General features: G+C 40.8%; 1 protein-coding gene across 2 annotated transcripts in view; it reads left to right on the top strand.

The window, feature by feature from the left end:
• Positions 1-24,049, top strand: part of prkcaa (protein kinase C, alpha, a) — a 146,694-nt gene that overhangs the window by 111,604 nt on the left and 11,041 nt on the right. Inside the window, exons 14-17 of one of the 2 annotated variants that reach the window (XM_069665211.1) lie at positions 7,652-7,732; positions 10,411-10,518; positions 16,856-16,996; positions 21,461-21,481. In XM_069665211.1, the coding sequence (XP_069521312.1) occupies positions 7,652-7,732; positions 10,411-10,518; positions 16,856-16,996; positions 21,461-21,481 (351 nt within the window). The remainder of the gene's footprint in view (positions 1-7,651; positions 7,733-10,410; positions 10,519-16,855; positions 16,997-21,460; positions 21,482-24,049) is intronic. The other variant, XM_069665212.1, reaches the window with a different exon arrangement.

The raw sequence follows: 24,049 nt of genomic DNA, 5'->3' as shown, positions 1-24,049 counted from the left end.
AACAAACACCATTTTTTTCTTAGAGCAAGTGTAGCCATGTTTATTTTTGGTGTCTTGAAACAGTGGCTGCCTCTAAAAGTGAAAAATGTCAGTACACTAAAAAGTGAGCATCCCTTTTTCATGGCTTAAATTTAATCTGAAACTTCTAATGTTGATGATCAAGCTCATTTACCTTCAGTCCTTGTTGTCTTCATCTCTTCCACGGCTGCAGATGTTTGGTCAACTTTATTCTTCAACTCCTCTTGTGCAGTTTGAGTTGTTTCCAGTTTGGCCTCCAACTCTGTAATGAAAGTGTATTAAAGGATTTTTTAGCGACTTTTTCGATCAAAGGAGAAAAATATTTCAATGATGCTCTGGCAATATGATCCAAATTGACTGATTTGAACCTTTAAGGGCAAGTTAATGATTTATAAAATCAAAGTAGTGTTGAGCAGCATGTTGATACATTTGACAGTGCAGTAAAACATTAACAGTTATATTTATCTTGCCTTGATCAGCTGTTTTAAGCGCGTCCATCTCAGTGTCTGTTTTTTCAAGCTGTGCGTTCATTCCCTGACCCAGAATCTCAGCCGCCTTCAGTCTAGTTTCTAAATCTGGAAGAGATTAAGAACATTTTGATAAGATATACACACTACTAATATTAATTGTAGTAGATGGGTGTTTGAAAAATTGATGGTAGCTCTGCATAAAATGTTTTTCTAAACCTTGATTTATTTTCTCCAGTGCGTCCACTTCTGTTTCAGTAACTTCCAGACGTGTGTGCACTTTTTTGGTCAAGCCCTCACTGGCTTCCACTCTGGACTTGAGCTCTAGAGGAAGTTATTAGGTGGAGGAAAAACTGCGTGAAATTTGCCAGTATATGTATATATGTATATGTTATTCAAATCAATGAAAAGATCAGATTACAATTTTGAACGACAGACTCTTACCCTGATCGGCTGTTTTCAGAACGTTCACCTCCCTCTCCATGTCTGCAGTCTTGATCTTCAGCTCCTCACTCAGGCTCCCAGTGGCTCCCAGTTTGGCTGCCAGTTCTATTGAAATAAATAGATAGAAAAAACAATCAATTAAAGGAATATAGTTAATCCCAAAGAGCGAAATGTTGGTAATATCTAGGATCAATGCTACTTTCTGTATCTTCTTTACCTTCATCTGTTGCACTGAGGGCTTGCACTTTTATGAGCGTATCTTCAAGGCTCATTCTCAGCTCCTCGGTCAGATTTTCACCGGCTGACAATCTGAAGTTTAACCCTGTGGTCAAAGAAATATGAAGCCAAATAAGTCCAGTTCAGTTAGTGGTGAGATTAGCTGATGTAACAAGATGAGAAAGACACTGTCCTGGGAAATGTATTAACTCTCTGTGGAAGCTAGGAAATTATATTTTTCATGCATCGTGATTTCTTTCATTCATTTATTGCATTTGTATATATATATATATATTTATTGTATTTTATTTGCAAGTGTATTTTCAGCCCAACTAGAGTGGAAACGAGTGTGCCAGTCTCTTTAGAGACAAACACCATTTACAAACCAGGAAGGTGTGAAAGTGCTCTAACTTAATCATGAAAAGCTAATAGAAAATTCATAGAAATTTCCGTCAAGGGCCAGAGTGGTTAACCCTGCTAACAATCTACATATGAATATCCTATATCCCATATGGCAGCTAAAGTGCAGTTTTGAGCCTCCTCGCTTTACCTTGATCATCAATCTTCAGCGCCTCCGTCTCTGACTCCGTTTCCAACTGTTTCTACTTAGTATGTGCACCAGCACCCACACAACAATCTCTACTTACTTTAATGCACCTTTAATTTCAAGCTGTAATTGTGCCACCAGGGTTTTTTGTGTCTCTGCCTGCACATTATTAACGTTCAGTCTGGCCTCCAATTCTGGTTATAACATAAAATCAGATTATGTGCTGAGCTAATTATATAAAATCAATGATCCAGTCTCACTCCTTAAAAAGTGAACAGTCAATAATGTCTTGTGTGTGTGGTTGTCTGTAGTTGGACATACCCATGATGTATAAATACAATGTGTTTACCTTGATCAGCTGTCTGCAGTGCCGTCACATTTGCGTCCACATCTCCAAACTTATTCCCCAGCTCTGTCAGTCTGATGTTCAGCTCTATTTGCAAAAACAAATAAATACTGCATTATTCTCCTTTCAGTGAAATATAAATCATGAATGTAATGAAATGAGCTAACAGAGAGAGAAGAAAACTACTTAACTTGATCTAAATAATTGACTTTTTTGGGAATGATGAAAATGAACAAACAATAAAACAAAAAGCAAACAAAGAAATGAGACGTGGAACGATAGAAAGGCGGCTATTTTTCCTCTGATGTCATACTGCTGGTTCCAATTAGCAAAATGTTTATACGAAGGGAATGTGACAAACTGATGACAGTGACGAACTAGCTAATTTGCTACCAACATCTGTGTCACAACAGCTAACGTTAGCCTTCAACTGATTCCGTCATAACAATTGTTTTAGCTAGCGCATTACTGTTAGCTAGCGTACAGCTAAAAAAGAACTACTGCCTCCTTGTGGCACTTGTGTGTCACCACAAAATACACACAAACACGCATCTTTTCTTTGAAGAGATGCGTTATATTCCTTTATTTTATTGTTTGTTATTGGATTAAGTGGTCACCTTTCTTTACCTTGATCAACAGTCTTCAGTCCCTCCACTTTGTTCTCAGCGTTTTCGAGTCGGACATTTATCTTCTGCTCTAAATCCTCATTGGCCTCCAGTTTGGACTCAAACTCTGATGGAAGACATGATGAAAAGAAATACATCATCAATTCAACAAATTGCTACTACAGCAGATTTATACAAACTCTAAGGCCAAATAGTACAAGCAGAGGAGGACTGAGATCAAATTTACACATTATTTAATTGATTTTGTATACATTATCTTAACCTTGATTAGCGGAATTTAGCCTTTTGGCCTTAGATAAATAATTGTATTAATGAACTTCTAATCTCTAATCCGTTACGTACCTTTAATTTCCACCTGTAATTGTCCCACTAGAGTTCTTTGCGTCTCTGTCTGGACATCAGTGGTGTTCAGTCTGGCCTCCAATTCTGGTCATTACATACAGGAATGAAATATTCAGTCACACTGAGTTCAACAAAAAAGCTGTATGACAATTTTTTTCTAAAAAATAAAAAATGTAAAAATATATTGTACATAGGCTAGTGGGTGTCACCCTGAATAGGTTCAGTTTTGTAGATCTCTCTGTCGTGGTGTACAGATTTTGCATCGTTTAACCTTTATTGCTTTCCATCTGCTGTTTTCGTCTCTATTTTTCCTCCGTAAACAGACCAACATTAAATTTACCCGACTTTTTTTGGCGGATTGATATGATTACAGTTAGTCCTCCGTATTGTGTGATTAGAGCCGAATCCCTAGCAAAGGTCTGTTCTTCATACCAACAGTCTGTTATCGAGAAATAGCAGACCTCAGAAGCCTTAATTAACCAATCAGAATCAAGTATTTTACATAGCCGTGTAATAGGGAATAAATACTGCATGACTTCAGCGGTTTAGTCAAAGAGGAATCCTTAGGTGAGATTATAGAAGGAAATCTACTTTTACTTGTCAGTAATATTTGACTTTGTTTGTTGCTACCTTTGCTGTCCCTCTGCAGTTTCTCCACTTTTTTGCTTTGACCCTCCAAATCACCGGCGTTCAGTCTGGCCTCCAGCTCTGCTCAACACATTAAAACAAAAAATGAGATGAAGTTAAAATAAACTGATAGGTACAGGTGGGAAAAAAAAAATAACAAGTCGATTTTATTAGCTATATTTCAAAAAGAGATGCTACAGAAAGACCTCGGGTTATAATTGATGTTGTTTAAAAGGTTGACTTGCCGGTATATTGCCGCACGACCCGCTGCACCTTGTTCCTCTGCTCCTCAATCTCCATCTCAGTGATTCTCAGCCTGGCCTCGTGGTCTTTTTAACATAATGGAAATAATAGAAATTGAAAGATCACATATTGTTCATGTTTATAACAACAAAATATAGTATTTATTCAATACAGACAGAAAATAGAGCTATATGTGCAGATGTACCTGTAAATCCTTTCTTCAGTTCAGCCACCTGTTTGTTCAGGCTTCCATGGAATATACGCACCGGTGTCTGCTCTATTTAGTAAATCACACAAATGATGTCATGCAGTTTGAGTGAACATGATAAATTTAAGCGATAATATACCATTTGTCTTTTTATATCATTGGAGGACTATAAAAGGTTGCAGATGATGCTTCCTACTCCATCCATGCTACCACTTCCTGCACATACCCTGTATTCCCTGAAGTTGCACCAGTTGCTCTTTGGTGCGTCGCAGCTCATTTCTCTGTTCATCCAAAACAGCCATCATCTCTCTGAGCAGACTGCAGGCGTCTGCTTCAACGAGCTCATCCTGAGTAAAAGTGATAGCAGTGAGCCGCTGTCCCAGGACGTTTGCCTCAGACAGGCAGCAGCCGAGCAGGACAAGTACAAAAACCCTCATCTCTGAGGTCTGTGGAGCTGTGAGAGACCTGCAGGGGGGGCCGCAAGAGGGGCTTTTAAGAGTTAGGTGAGCGTGTGAAAGGTTATGCAAGGATTGTATGTTGTTTACATGTAGTTAACAAGCTGAAGTTTATAAAACATGTCAGCCAGGCAGGGTCAAGGGTAGAGGGATGTGATAAGAGGCTTTGACATAAAAGACCATGGAAAAATAGCATGACAGCCCTGAAATAATTGTTTATTTATGTGAAGAGATATCAAGCATTAAAGGGTCCAGATGCACTGCCAAAGCTGTTATAATAATGATACTCTTCCATCGTTGTTTATTTGGTGGTGTTGAAGTCAGGTGACATGGTATGAAGAGAGCAAAAGATCACTTTGAGTGAAGGTGTGGGTGCTATATTAATTAAACACACACAGGACTTTCATTGTATTTCTGTATGAAATAAACAGTAAACCTCCTCCCTTGACTTCTTCTAAAGTTACTTAAGTACCAACGTTATTTAACTTGTGTACATTAGTTACACAACATATGTACGTAAGTTAGGCCATATATGATGCCTTAGTGCTGTAACATATGTGGGCTTATGTAACTACTGTATGTAATCCGACTGAGATCATTTACCACTTTAATAAGTGTTGCATGTGCAAAAGCTAAAAAAAAAAGTTTCTCAACTTTATTTTGAAAATATAACAGGATGTTGCTTATTAATCATAACTGAATTGCCTGCTTTATTTCATATATAAAACCAGACTTTGTATAATCATTAATGAGAATTTGACTGTGAAGCCTCACACTGGCCAAACGGATACTAGATAGGTACCTTGATCTTCATATTTTGAAGCTTAGGGCCGCAGACTGAGTTGACGTATTTGAAGAGTTGGGAGTGAGAACATGTTGGTTGAATGTTACAGTTCTACTAGCAAACTGATGGTTCTTGTTCAGCTTAGAATACAATTTAAATTGCAAGAAAATAGACCAAATGATGATTGATGAATTTTGGCCATGATGATGCTCCGTAGTCATTATTTTTATGCAGTTAATATTGGTACAACACAGACATGCAAAAGACAGTAGTACGTACTATTTAAGGTAATACAGACTTTTTGGCTGACCACAGGGGTCAGCCCTACACCCGGGTCTGTATGTGACTGACTGAGTGATGGTACTTTCGGAGCCGTAGAGAGAGAGAGTTGCTACATTGCAATGGCGGATCAGGGAGCATATTGGACCTCCACTGACGCGACTCTCTGTCTATACGGCTCTGGATACTTTGTTCAGGAAGTAGGCGGGGCTGCTCCTCAGCTGGTTGTCCACTGTCCTCACCTACGTCTGCAGCGCGCACCTGCTTTCAAACACGTTGTCATCAGTCTCATAAGGACAGTCCTTGTAACACATTGCCCACAAAAGCGCACATTGACCTGATGCAGCCACATACTAGGTTTTGACCTAATCTTGTTCAATATAGTCCCAATATTGTAAAGTTTTTTTTATTGTGGAAATATTTCTATCTAGCTTTATTGCCAACTGGAGATACAGTCACATATGCAACATTAAAAGAGTCATCCTGTATATATAAACTCTGTAACTCCTCTGTAACTCTCACAGCTATAGTGACCTTTAGAGATACAAGTTTGGGCACATGCATGCCTTTGTGTATAAGGGTAAACATGTGGACGCACTGAGTGTCCAGCCAGCCTCCCATAACCCCCCAGGACAGCAGCATGACACCCGAGTGAACAGCTGGAGGTGTGTTTGTGTGCATATAAGGGCTCCCATGGGTAACGCAGAGGTCAGGTGTTATACAGCAAAGGTTATATAAAGGAAAGATCTAATGTGAGGCACTGCGTGCTCTTAACATATGTGCTTGTGTGAGCCTGAATTGCATGTATTCACATGGCTGCACAAACTGTGGTTACATGGTAGAATAGGCTGGGTGTGAAGTGTGAATGTGTGTGTCTTCTGGCTGGTGTGATTAGGGTCAAAGTGGGTGAAAGCGCTAACCTCGGCCAAAGTCAGAGAAACCCACAGGAAATCCGTCTGTCACAAGAGGAAATGTCACATTTGGAGGCTTCCTAGTGGGGTTTTTACACTCTTGTTGTTGAAATTCTTCCTGTGTCCTGATCTTTAAAAATGTAATGCCATTAATATTTGTACCTTGTAAAACTCGCCTTGTAAAAGACTTTCCTCACTAATCATAACATATTAGGACTTTTATTTTGAAAGTTGTAGCTTAACTTTATCAGGAGGTGCAATTGGCTGTTAAAAACAGGATTTGGACATGACCAATTCATACTCTTATGACCATATAACCCAGATCAATAATCATTTCCCTTGAACACTCAGAAATGAAACATTTAGGTCATGAAGAATAATAGCCGACTCAGGAAAGACACTGTTGACGTTCTTCAAAACATTTCAAAAGGACTTCAAATGATTACGATAGGCCTTCTAAATGTGCAAACACCTGCCAGGAACAGTTTCATTCACATTATCTACACTGTTGTTTGCGCCCGTCTAAAACTGTTTTTTGCGTAAAGACTGTGAACTGTGACAGAAATTTGTAGCATCCCATCTTCTCAGTTGAAGCATGGCAGCAGTTATTGTTGCAGGTTGTTTTATATTCATGTGATTCAGGGGTCATCCAGCATCAGTCGCAGCTGAGGTCACACCGTTGCTTTGAAACTATTCTTTCTCTGAGTTGAGCCACACTATGAAGAGCACAAAGGATATGCCACCATGCTGGGAAGAGGCCCGTAGAGTTGTTGTTGCTGAAGCTTTCGCCCTGTCATAGATTTACGTTAGATACATACATACATGCATTAAAGCTATTATGACTGCATATGTGTTCTGAACATTAACATGAAGGTTGTACAATATAAGAGATATGTGCTGGTTTCCATTAGACTATATTAAACATAAGTAGTGAATACAGACAGAATCTCTCTGAATCTCTGTGCCCCCCATATTTTAGCAACCATTGGATCAAATGTACTGTTGCTTCTTCCAAATTAGTTAATCACAATTGCAAATTAGCTGGCCTAATGTCCCTCCAGTGTTCATTTGGCTTGTGATACACTGTTTTAAATGCAGAGTTAAATCTTCTGATTGATTTCTCTCCCTTCCTCCACAGATCATCGCATATCAGCCGTACGGACGCTCTGTAGACTGGTGGGCGTACGGAGTTCTGCTCTACGAAATGCTGGCAGGACAGGTGAGTCATGTACACAAACACGCACACAATTGTACTGCTTATGTAATTACCTGTTGCAGATTATGTAGCAAACTATACACAGGGAGAAAGTAGCTCACAGACTGTTCACGTCCACGTTGTTCCCACATAGAAGTCCTGACAGCGAGAGTCGGCTTTGGCCCAAATGTACTCAGGTGGTGCTTTCTAAAGACCTTCCCACCATCACTGATAATACACATTGACAACATACAAACCTCCATCTGCCCTACAATCACAGGGCTTATCTTATTTTGTGCAACAATTGTCCTCTTTAACCTACTGCCCTCAAACTTAGATTTGACCAATGAGGCTTTTTGTGTCTCAAAAATCTAGATACACGTGAATTGATCCTGTTTTATTTAAACTTAAACACAATGGGATAAAAGTGGAACACCTCACTCCTAGGTCTGTTTTCAGGTCTAGGTGAGTACTATTGCAGGGTGAAAAAAAAGTTGTTTGTGGCAGCACAGGGAACTGCCCAGAATCTGATGAATGGCCTCAAGTGATGTCACATGAGTCAATGTTGGTTAGGGCTGAAGAAGAAAAATGGATATAATGTGGCGTTGTGGACCATAGACTGTATAAATAACGGACGTAGCCACCGGGACTTCACCCACTGTTTTTTTCGACTACAGTTTTGTACCAGGATGTAAACATGTTTATTTCTGCTGTAAAAATGGGCATTTTCCCATCTGCCGTAATGTTATTTATTGGTTTCTGGGTCCAGCCTCACGTGGCCACTCGAGGAACGGACGTTTTTTTGCACTTCCACATTGGCTTTATTTTTGCCACTTGGGGTGGACTAGAAATTAGCTTACAAAATATATTTAGTCAGCTCTTTATTTCTAGTCGATGTAACAGTATCCTGCTAGCAATAACATTTCTCAATCTACGTTTATGTTGCATTGTGGGTAATACTGGCTTCATTAACCACAATGCAACGTATCTCTTTTAATCAAAAGGATACAAGCTGCTGACTTGATTGATTTTAATGATTTTTTGTTGCATGTGTACCAATGGATACCAAATGGGCATGAAGAACATAACACGGCTTACTGTGGTGCCAACATGTTTTAATTAAGCAGCCTTTGTGCTGCTCTTTTACTACTGACTAGCTGAAAGTCTGAATGCTCATATTTCTCCACCGAACAAATCTGATCCATTTTTTAATGTTACCAGCGAACTGTTTGGGAAGCGTACCTTTTCAGTTTCTTTAGTTTAATCCTGGATGCAGCTTGGCGTGCTGCCAAGGACACAAGTCGAAACTGTGGACAGCACTCTCAGCTCCTGAAGTAAATGTATCAATAATGTGTTGGCTGGTGCAGGAGAGCTTCTTTTGGAACCAAATATAAGTCAGGATTAGGAATGCATGCAGCTACTGTGTACGAACAGTGCCAAAAGTAAGCTTCTTGAGATGATCACCGACATGTGTAGCAAATAAAGAACCTTCCAGTCTAATTTTCTGACATCCACTGAAACATACTGTTTATTTGAGGTTTGTTTAACTAGTATCAGCCTGAGGCTAAAGAAGCACTATGTGGTGGTAACATTGGAACAATATGACCTCCTCACGGATTAGTTTAGCATTAGTTATTTATGATGGATCTGCAGTGACACAGAGGTTTCAACATCCACCTGAAACCACATTCTAGTGGAAGTTATAGAGCCCTGTTCTCCATATATGATCAGTGGCAACTTTTTAACATGTTATTTTTCAAACATACTAATGACTACAGGCTGCATTGTAACGCCTCGCCTCAGACCTAAGGTTCCTAGTTCGAATCCCGGTTCGGATGATGTTGGCCTTTCTGTGTGGACTTTGCATGTACTCCCTGTGCATGCGTGGGTTCTCTTCGGGTGCTCAGGCTTCCTCCCTCAGTCCAATGACCTGTCGTTAGGTTCCTCTTTCACATGACGATGGGTATCATTTTCATTCCCAAATGAACTCGGCGCAAGTTTCAGATGTTTAACAATTTACAAAAGTTTGAGCCTCCTCAGATGTTCTCTTCCACCCCCCCCCCCCCCCCCCCCCTCTCTCTCTCTCTCCCTCTCTCTCTCTCTCTCTCTCTCTCTCTCTCTCTCTGTCTCTCTCTCTCTGCCTTGTGCGAAATCAAGTAAAGAGAGCATGACGCAGAAAAAGGCTATCTCTACCCCAAGGGGCCAGTGGAGTGGAAATGACGAATAATTCATTTTCTGGACTGTCAAAACACCCACATTATGGTTACTGATGATAACCACCCAGTGAGGAGGGGAAAAGCTGGGTCATCCACTTCATTTGGCCCACAAGGTCCTTCTGTGAAACCTGTTTTCCCCAAATCAGCTCTGTTACTTGTAGATTTCTCTTTGTTTCTCTCAATGTTTCTCCCCTTTTGTGCTGCTCGACACCCTGTTTAGAAGAAGCAAAATTGCGTCTTCTTTTTTTCTGCCCTCTTCATGTTTATTCAGTCGGGAGAACAGTTACCGTTGGTGACTGTACCTATCCAGTAGAGACTAAAAATGACAAAAAGCAGCTGCACCGCTGCTGGATCCCTTTGATGCTACATTGTGACATTTTACTGTGTAAAAACTTGTCAAGAGCACAGCGACAATTTATGCATCCCCTATGTGATAATGGATGAAACACCAACAGCTCTCTCCATGTTCTGTCCTTCCACCCGCAGCCTCCGTTTGATGGAGAGGATGAAGACGAGTTGTTCCAGTCCATAATGGAGCACAACGTGTCCTACCCCAAGTCCCTGTCCAAAGAAGCTGTCTCCATCTGCAAAGGGGTGAGTGGGTGTTCTTTGTTATCAATAAAAAAGACCATTGCCATTCTGAAGCATGGTAAAATCCATTCACAAAGTGATAGGTGCTTGTTGGTATGTAGGTTTAAAAGGTTAACATTGTATCTGCTGCAAGTGGGGAAGTTTTTTTCATTTTGTTTTCCCATTTTCAAATTCAGAAAAACACACTCAAACTGTCCAATATAAAAAAAACCTGCTTCTCCCACCTCGGTTCAAATTCCTGTAAATCAATATTTAAAGCTTTTTGTCTCTCACGCTCTTCACCGAAGCCAGAATAATTGAACTTCTTGTCAGAGCGCTACAAGCCCTTCCTTTTTAGGGAGGAAAACGGGAAGACCGTGTCGCAGACTGCTGGAAGTTCAATTTAGTCAGACATAACATATGAGAAGTTGAGCTCCATTTACTGTAAGAATAAAGTGTCGGGTTTATTAAAGTACTGTCTTGGAACTTTAGTTACCTTCCCGCTCAGAGCCTGTGTCTCTTACATTTGCATTATTAAAACATTGATGGGAAACCCTTTGAGTTCATCCAAGATAGTTCTCAAGATAGAAGTTTGACTGTCTGTAAGGCAGAGTAGCTCCATGAGTAAGGTGTTTCAGAGGTGTATTGCAAATGCTTTGTAGGCAAGCTTTACTGTTCTTTAAAGGGGAGTATTATGCTAATCAACAAGCTTCATATTTCACTCTCTGGTACCTGTGGAGTAGCTTAGCATAATTTACAGTCAAAAAAACTCCAAATTTTTCTCACACTGGTGCTCTGTGCCGGCCCTCATACAGCCTCTGCCTGAAACGACTCAGTCACCTCTGAAACCCCGCCCCTACAAGCCTGCTTTCTTCTGATTGGCCAGGTCCCCGAAGCTTGCTGACTTTGCATATAGAAAAAAACGTGTGAAACCTGCCATTCAAGTTTAGTCTGGACATCCAACATTGTAACATTATATATCTCTCTTAATATGTGAAACAGCATAACACCACCTCTTTAAGTGGAGATTATACCAGCTGAAAAGTAGAAAAAAATACTCTTGAGTATAATCACTCATGGGGAACTTGTTTCTGCTTCCATGAGTTAATGGCTGCAGGATCTCCAGATGCAGAGGTAACTGAACAGCACAGCGGGTCAGTGCAAGTCAAGCAGGCAAATACAGGGGCAGGAAAACAGAAGGTCTGGTTTTATGTCAACAACAGAAGGTTTTGCACACAAATAAAAGACGAAAGAACCCACTTTTCTGCTTCACAGATGTGTAGCAATCGTGAAAACATTGAACTTTAATCTATTTGACCTCTGTTCGACCTTCGCTGGCACTTTGTATGTTTTCCTCAGACGGCAGAGAGAAGCATTAGTATGTCGATACATGTTCCTCCTCCTGGTTGCTGATCTACATTAAATATGGATGAGTTTTAGCAGCTGTCACTGATGTACTGAAGTTCACTTCAGGCCTTTTTGATGAGTAAAAGATGAGAATTACTTTGGACACATTCTTCATGTGATTCATGTTAGCAGCAGCTTAGAATACATAAACCTCGCAATGCTCACAAGGGCTGCAGAGAAGCACACATTTGTTTATGTGTGTGCGAAACAGGAATTTAATTGTGAAAGTGGCAGTTTTATTTCGGTCCAGAGGCAGCCGAAGTTCAACGAGCTGTGCAATAACACGATTTGTCTTCTTGTCCCCTCCTTTCTTCCACTTCATCCTCCTCTTTCTCCTTCCCTTCCTCTTCTTATATACTCTCTTTCTTAGCTGTGTGCGCACATGCGTCTGTGTATGTATGTGTCCCTGTCTCAACCCTTGTCTGGCCCTTGTTTGGCATAGCTGCAGCACTTCCTTAATGGATGCATAGTGCTCGCCAGCAGCCTGACCCTCAGTATAGACAGAAAGGATGGGAGGGAAGAAAAAAATAAAGAATCAGAGTGGTTAGAGGGAGATGGAGAGGAAGAGGAGGACAATAAGAGAATGAAACGGGCAGGGAGCAGGGAGGAACATATTTTGACATAGAAGTAAGATAGAAAAGTAAAGTACACCTATTAAGGATAACTATACGGTGTGTAATATGCTGCTGGATACAGTTTCTATTCTTAGCAGCCTCTGCATACTATACAGTTCATTATATTTTAAATAGGTCACAGATGTAGATGCTCATTCATCAGAGTAATGGGATCTAAAGGTCGTCCATTTGAAGGCTGCTGTAGTTCATTATGATTACTGGAAGAGAGGAGGGCAGATATATAAATAAATGTGTTTCCAGTGTGGATCAGTCCTCTCTGATTTTGCGAGCACTTTCTGTGATTGTTGCAGGCAAAGATTCCTGATTTCACCGCAGTTTTTGGAAGATGTTGCAAGTCGCAATGTTTTTGGGCATTTTATTTCTGTGCAACACATCACACATCCACTGTGAGCGACTGGGACAAAAGCTCCAATAAAGGCATCTACTGACTGAGCGAGCCGTTGTTCATCTGCCGTCACTTCTAGTTGACTTCTGTTACAAGATGTTACAAATGTAATGTGTAAAAACTGCAAATTTAGACATTAGTGGATGGATATAAGTTTTAATAATAGTTTAATAACCATGGATAAATCATCACAAGAAGACTTTGACTATTGGATTTATGATTATAGATTCACTGTGTAGAGTCTCCTTAGAGGCGCTGTAGTTCTAGAGTAGGTAGCCGATGAAATTGAGACGATCACATCAAAGCCGCGATAGAACAGCGCTAAAACCCAAACCGTAACCCTTCCAACATATTAAAGATACAGTAATATCGATGTCTGTAAAACCTTGCAAACCTCAGGGGATGGATATTTTGAGTTTTAAAGATTCCAGCTTGGTGACGTACATGACTTCATCCGCGGGGAAATATGATTATTGTTCAGATTTGGGGAAAAGTTGCGGCAATTGGCAGAATTTTTGAGAATTCAAAGGAACGCAACTACGCAACTTCCTGGAGGGACAGGTAAATATTGATGTATAGTTAAAGTGCTAATATTGAAGATCTCAGTTTCCTTCTCTTCGCACTAATGGCGATAAACAGTAATTGCAGGAGCACACTTCCCAGATATCCAGACAGTGTTGCAGGTGTGACGTCCACGGTTGGCTCCAGTTGTAACTCTTGATTTTCCTCGCTGACGGTCGCTTTCCTTTTTAGACTGTCTGCCTTCATCTGAGCGTCCAATTCTTTTTCTTTGGATTTTCACTTATTTTTGAGGTTGTAACTGTAGTCATTTATCTTTTCTTTGTTTGTTCAGCCATAGTAGATTACTGTTTACTCGCAACACTTGCAGAGACCGGAAAAGCAGCCGCTTAGCTCCGCCTACCCTCTCTGGCAGACCAACCACTGCTGGGTGATGGAAAACGTGTCACTAAGTCGCCACCGACACCCAGTCCCTAAAACTGCAAATGCAAAGGCTTTCATCAGTGGGCCATAGGCTCAATCACCATTGTGTTACCTCATTCAGCAATAGATAGTGACTTAACAGCCATTTATTTAAATAGATTTTTGGTTTTAAAGATGTCACCCTTCACCGTAACATTATTTACCATTCCAAGTAAGACACCAAATAACTAGTGTCTCAATATCCTCGTCTAAATCCCAGTGAGAGTTTTCTGTTGTCTTTTTAATCGGACACAGAGATCAAATCAGGGTTTGATCAGATGTTTCTCCTCAGCCCCCCCACATTCTCTCAGATAGCAGCAGACTAACTGTGTTTTAAGGGTTGCTGATGATGATGGTAGTGTGTGTTTGATGTCCTGAATCAGTCAGTTTTACCTGGCCAGACTCCCTGCTGATTCAGAGACCCCATCTGTTTCCCATGTACTTCCTCTCTCTCACTCTCTTTTTCCCTCCTCCTCACTCTTCCTCTCCCCTCTCGCCCCGTCAGATCTAATGATTTGATGTTCTCAGCAGAAGCAGCAGGGTAGCTTCCAAGTTATGTACACTTTTATGAACACAGTAACTGAACCATCTTTTGCTGACAGCTCACAGCGCGCTGGAGATGTGGAGATTCTAACAGTTTGCAGACGGAGTGATCACATGTCAACACCATGTTTCCTTTTTTAGGATTATCCGCCTCACTTATGCAAAGTAATTCAAGTGCTCAAGTTGAAAAAGAACAAATATTAAGTGTTTGATTGGCAGGTTGGCAGGCCAGCAGTGGCTTTCAAGGACATTTGAAAGTTGCGTCATGTTAATGGTGACAGGCAGCCCGGTGTTTGCAGCAGGATGCTTTCACACCGTCAGTGACAGTCCTGCGAACAGACAGAAAGCTGCAAATGATGTTTTCTCCCTCGTCAACAGCTGTCTGGGGCCTGAGTGTCGAAGGGCCGGCAAAAATGTTGCAAGAAGAAGTTCGACACTGTAAAAGTTGCCCCTTTTTAGCATATTAGCATAAGTTTTCTTATATTTTACATTAAAAGGTTAAACAACAAACCATCCGGCAGTTCAGTTTTACCTTACTTTCTCTGTAACTGCACACTTTCTCGAGAAGAGGAAACAATCTTACAGCAGTGGCAGAACATATTACTTACTACTTAAAGAATTATCATAACACTTAATAACTTCATGCGATTATGTGATTAAAGATTGAAGTCTGTATAAAAAAGTGAAGTTCAGCTCCCTTCCTGTTCGGTCAGAGAGGAAGATCCTGATTCTTTAGTACAATTGCAAGCTTAGTGTTGTCTTCAGGAAACATTATGAATGCAGATAGATACCAAAAAATCAGCCTGTAAAATGTGTGATGAACCCAAACAGAACAGCTGCACCAACATCTGTCTTCACATTGTAGCAACAGAAGTTGTTCCTCTGACAGCTGAAGTGAAGCTTGACTGTTAACCAGTAGTTTGTGATGAGTTACAAGAGAGATTTTAGGGCGAGGTATGTAGATTGTCTTATTACAGCATGTTTACATATATGGTGTGCACGCAGCAAATCATACTGTACAATGTAATACGATGCATTACCAGATCTGTTGTATCAATAGAGCAGAAAAAGAGAGGAAGACAACAACAGCGATGCGATGGAGCTAAGATATGAGTTCAATCAATTTTCTTCTAAATATTGGATTTATTAAAGCTTAGTAAACTGAACCTGACTGACAGGCTGCTTTAAGTGTTCGTGTTCCTGCCTTTGGTCAGAGGCTATATCATGATAGCTTTGCATTGTGTCTTCTCGTTATGTGAGAATAATAGAAAACACAGAGCCAGATCGCTAAACATGTAATTCAGGAGAACTGCCAAAGCGACTGAGCTGCATGTGAAGGTGTGCATTACAGATTAGGGATTAAAATGGAGCTGCTGCAGCCTGGCGTGAGTGTGCATGTCTCTGTATTCATGCATGTAAGTTCTATCACTTTGGGCGTAGCGCTTATACTCTGCACACGACACTAGAGCCAGGCATCCAGACTATTTAAGTGTTTTAAACCAGCTCAGTCCAACAAACAGCATTTCCATTTCAGATTTCAGCATGAATAAGTTATTCTGTCCTTGGACTGTCAATAGAAAAACCCACCAGGCTCTCTGTCCATCTCCGCCCTCTGTCTCTTCTTTAGCAATTCAATCAATCACACATCTCTGCCCTCAAGTTGGAGAATAGATATGTTTATAGTCTTACTGGTGCAAATCCATCTTCACTCATAGAAAAGCATCCAGTCCCTGATTATGTTCTATGAATACGATTTTCTTAAGTGCATTTAAAATTGTGAACCGGTCCATTTATTTACTCCTCCAGACCAACACATGCTCTTTATGCAATCAGCAACAATGTTGAGGCTTTCCAATCATCGTGTAAAAGCCTGTCAGAGCTTTTTATCAATCGACTGCTGTCAGGATTGTGAAAATAAAAAGCTTCTAAATTGAATTTTAAGTTAATTCTGTGACCTCACACTCTGTCCTCATGTCTCCAGTGCGGTTGGAAGCAGCAGCAGTTCTTTAAAGGCTGAAAAAGTAGTGGGAGTGGCAGAAAAACAAACAATTATATCACTCTTTGTTGAGACCCATCTGTTTAGATGTTCATTTACTGACCTAGAAAGCGACAAAACAAAACAAAACATATCAGTGAAAGAACACAGGAGTGGGAGAAACAAGAGTTTTTAATTATGCATTAACACTGAACACTTTGGAGAGAGACATCATTGTTTTTTACTATCTGCATTAATGAAACATGACTGAAAATAAAAGTGTTCCCCGCTAACTTTAAGTGTTTTAAACCCTTTTTTTTTTTTTAACCCTCTACTAAAGCCGAATGTAAAGAATAGAAAAAATCCTGAGGAAGAGGATTCACCACTGTGATTCTGAATGACTTAATGTCTCTTTGTGTTTCTTATTCTGAGCAGCTGATGACCAAACACCCGTCCAAGCGTCTGGGCTGCAGCAACGAGGGAGAGCGGGACATCAGAGAACACGCCTTCTTCAGACGCATCGACTGGGAACGCCTCCAGAACAGAGAGATACAGCCACCTTTCAAGCCCAAAGTGGTAAGTGCTGTTCAAATATACTTTAACACCAGGCTATTAACTTACTTGCAATTTTAATTACACTTAATTATACTTCACTGTATAATATAGTCTGAAACAGTTTGCTATTCGCACTGAAACCAAGGTCGAGATGATTGGTAGCCTCTCCTCACATGAGTTTATCAATGGCCACATTCCCTGTTACGCTCCTCTGCTACAATCACAGTGGGAATGTTGCTACTTTGGGTATTTTTTCATACATGTATGGGTGTATGCTGTAAAGAGACTTTTCCATGAGATTCAGTTATGTTTTTTTTCTTTCCTGCACCCATTCAGTATTTTGTATATATTTGCTAATATTCACATAATTTGATTAGATGAAACCGCATATTTGTTCATATTTTCATTTGCAGATTTTCTTGAATTTGCTGCAGATTCAGTTGAAAGCCTGATTACTGGCAATTTAGTTACTTCTGTAGCCACAAAAAGACCTGAAGTGCACCAGCACTTTCTGCACACTTTTGTCTCACCCACCTTGATGCACAACTTCAGCTCCCCTTGTCTTTCCTTTACATCATTGCCAGCGGTCTGGGAACATTTGCTCTCTCCTATATGGCTTTATTAGTCTTCCTTCCTTATTTATCTCCGTTCAGAATACGGAAGTAACTGCATTAAAATCATGTTTCAAATGTCCATGCCTGCAACACACTACAGATAAAATAGACAAATAAACAAAGCAACTTTCTGAAGCGCATCCAAACAAGCCAGAGCAGATGTGCTCATCACTACAAAACAAATCTGTCATGGCAAGACATTTTGTGCCCCTCTTTACCACCTCGGGACGTTTGTGTTCTTCTGTTTGTTTACCAACTTGTAAATCAGCTTTGGGTCAGGGGAAGTTAAGAGCCAAACTTCACTAGTGTCTGTCCTTAAGTCTTTAGTGTTTCTTTTTTTTTTTACTCCTGAGTCATTCTAAGAAAAGTCCTACTTGAGTAAATGTATATCTTCAGGTGCTGAAAGGTTATACAACATGCACATGTATTCAATGTCCCAAAACATTTAATGTAACGAAATGTAGAAATCTTAAAGTTAATTTGAAATTAACAAAAACATTTTAGTGAGGGCTTAAAGAAGCTCGTCCCTAAATGCTCAGATCTTTCCAAGGACTGCCACCTCCAAACAACACACACACACATCCATACATCTGTGTTACACACAGGGGACTATCATGACACACTAACCAAGTGGGGACTCCTGTTTCTACAAATTGAAAAAAACAAAAATAGAATACAAAAATGTATTTTAACCATAATTTTACTTCAAATGTGGATTTTAATTTTATTTAAAGGAGTTGCCAAGAGGGGAATTGAGAGATGTCTTACCTGTCTAAGAGGGGACCTCCGTATACTGCAGTACAGCTGTCTCTTCCCAGTCTTTCACCCAATGAGTGTTGATTTACTGCAAAACTATCTTTGTATCTTTTTATTTAATCATTCTCTCAATAACTGATCATTTATATTAAATGTTGTCAGTATTTAAACATTTCTGTGAAACATAAATCAGCAAAAAAAACACATCCATGTAGAGGTACTATCCAGTATGGTCTTTAACACTCACACACCATCAGGTCCCCTCTTGGCAAAAGTTGTAAACATTCACCAGAGTGATTTTGACATGATTTTAGCCTGATTTAAAGCATGACCAAGAGGGAACGTCAAAAATGTCCCCTGTTGGACATGAAGTCCCCTGGCGGTGAGTGTGTAACATCGCCAGAGTCCACATTTAGATAGGTATGCAAGTGCACACCCACACACACACACACACACACACACAAACACAAACACAGTCAGATAATCCTTATCTTTTCATGTCTATCTATATATATATATATATGCATATCTAATTTGGCCCACTTAAGATTTATTTTATCGCCCATGAAAATGATCCAGAACATTTACGCATTTCATGAAACATGATGAGTTTTAATCTCTGTCTTATGTTACTCAGACAGACTTACAGTACTTTCAAACACACACGGTCCTCTTGCTAAGTGTTGCAACTGAATCTCTCCATTTCAGCTTTCTTAAACTTTCTGTTACATTTGAATACAAAATGCACCCTGAAAAGCAGGAATTCATAAAATGCTACTTTGGTTGTAAATTTAATTTTTCTAGCAGGTTTTCTTTGACTTTGGAAGTCATCGTGTTTGATGTTGAACCCCATGAGGCTTATGCAATCGCTGCCTGTTTTAAGTACACAGTTGGAGTCAAATGAGACAGAGGGGGATTTCAGGACGGGGCTTTTTCAGGATGTGTACATGGCACTGAACTACAACAGAAATGCCCCCAGGCCTTTTCAAAAATATATATTAATGATTCCTTGAAGATCGACTTCAAATTCGAGCCCAAAAGATTTTTGTTGTCTTTGTTGTAGTTTGTGATTGTGCATCTGTGTAAGTGCAGTTTATAGTAGTTAGCGGGGCAGCTTAAGTCACACTTAATTACTATAGTAATATATGTTTTTGTGATGTAGTTGAATCCTTCAAAAAATGTATAATTATTTTTTCTCTTAAGAAGACCGGATAAAGAACATGTTTAGCAGTGTTCAGCTGTGTGCACAGGGGAGGACACTGCTAGATTGTACACAAATTAGCCATAACATTATGACCACCTGCCTAATATTGTGTAGGTCCCCCTTTTGCTGCCAAAACAGCCCTAATCCATCAAGAGATGGACTCTGAAGGTGTGCTGAGGTATCTGACACCAAGACGTGAGCAGCAGATCCTTTAAGTCCTGTAAGTTGCGAGGTGGGGCCTCCATGGATCGGACTTGTTTGTCCAGCTCATCCCACAGATGTTTGATTGGATTGAGATCTGGGGGATTCGGAGGCCAAGTCAACATCTTGAACCTGTTGTGTTCCTCAAACCATTCCTGAACAATTTTTGGAGTGTGGCAGGGCGCATTATCCTGCTGAAAGAGGCCACTGCCATTAGGGAATACTGTTTACATGAAGGGGTGTATGTGGACTGCAACAATGTTTAGGTAGGTGGTACGTGTCAAAGTAACATCCACATGAATGGCAGGACCCAAGGTTTCCCAGCAGAACATTACCCAAAGCATCACACTGCCTCCATGGGCTTGCCTTCTTCCCATAGTGCATCCTGGTGCCATGTCTTCCCCAGGTAAGCGACGCACACGCATCTGGCCTTCCACGTGGTGTAAAAGAAAATGTGATTAATCAGATCAGGCCTCCTTCTTCCATCACTCCGTGGTCCAGTTCTGATGCTCACATGCCGAATGTAGGCGCTTTCAGCGGTGGACAGGGGTCAGCATGGGCGCCCTGACCAGTCTGCGTCTATGCAGCCCCATATGCAACAAACAGCAATGCACTGTGTGTTCTGATATCTTTCTATCAGAACCAGCATGAACTTTTTCAGCAGTTTGACATTCAGTAGCTCTTTTGTTGGATCGGACCACACGAGCCAGCCTTTGCTCCCCACTTGCATCACCTTCTCGCCGGTCCACCGGTTTTCCTTCCTTGGACCACTTTTGGTAGGTACTGACCACTGCAGACCGGGAACAATCCACTAGAGCTGCGTTTTTTTGGAGATTATCTGACCCATCACAATGTGGCCCTTGTCAAAGTCGCTCTCATCCTTACGCTTGCCCACTTTTCCCGCTTCCAACATATCAACTTCGAGGACTTGTATTATTGAAGCATTGGATGCACTATAATCACTTACACAACCACTCAGCAAGACATAAAAGTTTCCTTTCATGCACTAGAAGCATCAATAAATGCATTCCCTATACATTCTTTAGCTGTTCTGGGTGATTGGGGGCTGCAGCCTATCCCTGTACAAGACATATTTATAGGTGTTAAGAAAGCTGATGTAACCCAACTGCAGTCCCTTTTAACACTGCCATAAGTGCCGGGAATATAGAATGGAAGACACAAGAAGGAAGCTCTACCATTGGTGTAGTTGCCTACCCACTACAATATTTTGACTGATGGATGTCAACGTTCCGCAACGACATAAGAATCAAAGAGTCAAGACTGACTCATAGAAACAGAATCCTCACAGTCTGTCTGAGGTAAAATATAATACTTCCTCGTTGACATGACACTCTTTTGTTAAGTCAAAACACTCCTACAGGCGTAGGCTACTTATAGCATATGTTTTATGAGCCGTAAGTAATTTCAAAGCCTCTCATGTTATTGTATTATTAATGTAACATCCATTTATCATGAGGACGTAGCTCACATTTTGCTGCGCAGTGAGGAGTAGTTTGGAAATCCCCTGGGACTACACATGATCATGTAGAGCACACACCCCTTCTTGCTGTGTCTTTCTATCACTCTCCTCATATATATATAAACAAGCACACTCATACAGAGCTAATGTAAGCTGTGTGTCTGTATGTATGTGTGTGTGTGTCCCTTACAGTCTAAATATTGTAGTTCTCTTCTGTTTCAACCCTCAAGGGCTCCAGTTCCTCTGATAAGGTGAATCCTGACCTCTTTGTCCGTGTAGTCTCCCGCTGAGTGGATGTCCTGGAAATGCTGTGTGTGCTTTTTTTTGTGTGTATGTGGTTGTAAATGTATGCGTGTGTGTGGGAAGGTTAAACAAAGTGAAGATTAACGGAGTTTGAGAAAAGCAATGGAGGAAGATTTCCTTGCATGTACGCCTCGTCTCCGTGTCTATTTGCTGCATATGTGTGTAGGGGGGGTGGGGATCGATATCGGAGAGAGAAAGGAAAAGCTTCTGCGCTTGTTTCTTTGTCCAGGCTGAAGATGCAGGCAGGTGGATGCATGCAAACGTGCATGTCCTTTGCACAATGCATGCTTGCATGGGTCTGAGTGTGGATGCATATAAGGGTGAAAGGTGAGAGAGATGGAAAGACAGAGTGCTGAATGCTCCCTGTAACCGCCACAATCTGCTCTATAATGATCCATAATGTCCATCTTACTATACCATGTAACACAGCCCTGTTTCTGAGTCCATTTCCACCATATATCATTCATTACACACCTCGCTCACACTAGGTGTAACCCTTCCTCGCTAATCCACTCCTCTTCCTCTCTCCTTTCTCCTCTATCTCCGCTCAATCTCACTTCATCCACCTGTGACAGCTACAGAATTGCAATCATGACACCAGCTGCACCCAGCTGAGATTCAAACCATCCAATGGTTTCATTGTACCGAAGCTTCATGCAGCCCGGATACAGTCTGTGTTGTACAATACGTGTCAGGGGAAGAAGAGTTAGTGTTTATTCATGTTTATACCATCTTCGGGGTGAACGTTTCATTCTGCAGGGTTTCATTTAACTCCTGATAATTGAACACCGATGAAGTAGAAACTGTGTTCATCGTTCTAGATTAAAGCGCTGGCTACAGCCATGCAAAAGCCTCTGTTTACAATCTATGTAACTCGCTAACAAGCTAACATCTAATTGCAGCAATCAGGTACTTCAACATTTCTTTTTACCTATTTGTAAAATATAAGGATTTTGTTGACTGGGATGCTGCTGAGGAGAGTGAAACTAAAAAGAAAGTGTTGTACTTCAGTTTCTCAAAACACCACAGGATGCAGCCTGTGATACACAAGCTGCAAGACGTACACTGCCCCTCTGAACATACTTTAAATCGCATCAGTGATCTTCTCATGTCCAATTCAACACACTATTTCAGGCTGCAGCCAACACTTAACATGACCTGTCGTTGGTTAGTGAAAATCCTGACGTTGACGTAAGGACAGTGACGTGGGTGGTTGCTTAGCTAGTCGTACTGTCAAATTATATTTCCTCTATAGCAAATCTGCAGTGTAATTAATAACTTTAAATGTAGCTAGTATACTGTTAGCTTTCTGATTCATAGCTGAGCCGAATGAACTGGGCTGAGGACTAGAATATCTGTTACTTAATCGTAGCTAGAATCCATTCCATTCGCTGGAGTAGTGAACACGATTTCCATCCCATTATAATCTAATCGAATAGGAATATCTTTTTCAGGTATTAATCCGAACCTCAGGCGTTACCAGGGAAAGGAAAACATAACTTTATGGTCTTATTTTTTTCTTTCGCAAAGTTACCATGGTTTCATTCTCAGAACCCATCAGGTATCGTCTGACAATGATATATCCTCTGGGAGAGACAGTTAGCAGTTAGCTATAAAAGACTTTCGGCCTTTTTCCATGCGCTGCATTCCTTACAGACCAACTAGCAACTTGCATGCAGATTTCTGTTTATAGAGATGAACAAAAAGCTAAATCGTGGACCGCCAGACGCGCTATAAACGGAAACCAGAACGATTCCCATACCAAATCCAGTCCTGCAGATTACCATGATGTCCATTATCAGGATTTTATGGACTCAACAGAAACGACCTGGCCTCCTAGTCGTGCATTAATTCCTGATAATGAACACCTTGTTGGGCATTATCCCTCTCTTATACAGTGCTGGTTCCACTGCTGTGCACCTGTCTACCGCAGGTAAATAAACAAGCCACATCCTGAAAGCAGTGTTTGTATATAATCAGGTTAATTCGTTCACAGTACAACACACTTGATGCCCACATGTTCTATGCCTACTTGTGGACGGTTGATCGTCTTTGACTGAAGGGGGCAAGGAGGGATGGGACGGATGGGAAAGTAGGTCAAACAGAAAGCTGCTGATTAACAGTGATGTGAGCAGTGAATGAAGGGAGGGAGACCGGGCGAGAGAGAGGGGGAGGAATTAGTCACTGAAGTCCTGGAACAGGGTTGAAGGGATGCCTGATGGGATACAAGGACACACACACACACTGAGAGAGAGAGAGAGAGAGAGAGAGAGAAAATGATGGCAATATGGATGAGTTGTGACTCACTGTAGCTGTAAGAAGAGAGGCACAGACTGTTGCAACTTGACTAAGCATGTCTGTCTGTCCTCTGTTGTTCTCTGGGACATAAGAGGGAACATTTTGAGTTTGTTATGTATTCAATTTTTCTATATAATTATTTATTTCCAAATTTGGTGTCAAGAGAATTAGTGTGTTTTGTCACGTCTCATAAAACCTCAGCACATGCAGAGGGGAAT

The sequence above is a fragment of the Semicossyphus pulcher genome, unplaced genomic scaffold (genome assembly GCF_022749685.1).
Source record: "Semicossyphus pulcher isolate SPU_LCO1_2020_fin unplaced genomic scaffold, fSemPul1.0.p SCAF_17, whole genome shotgun sequence".
NCBI lineage: Eukaryota > Metazoa > Chordata > Actinopteri > Labriformes > Labridae > Semicossyphus > Semicossyphus pulcher.
The sequence above is the reverse complement of the archived record's forward strand: the minus strand, read 5'-3'. Positions and strand labels throughout refer to the sequence as shown.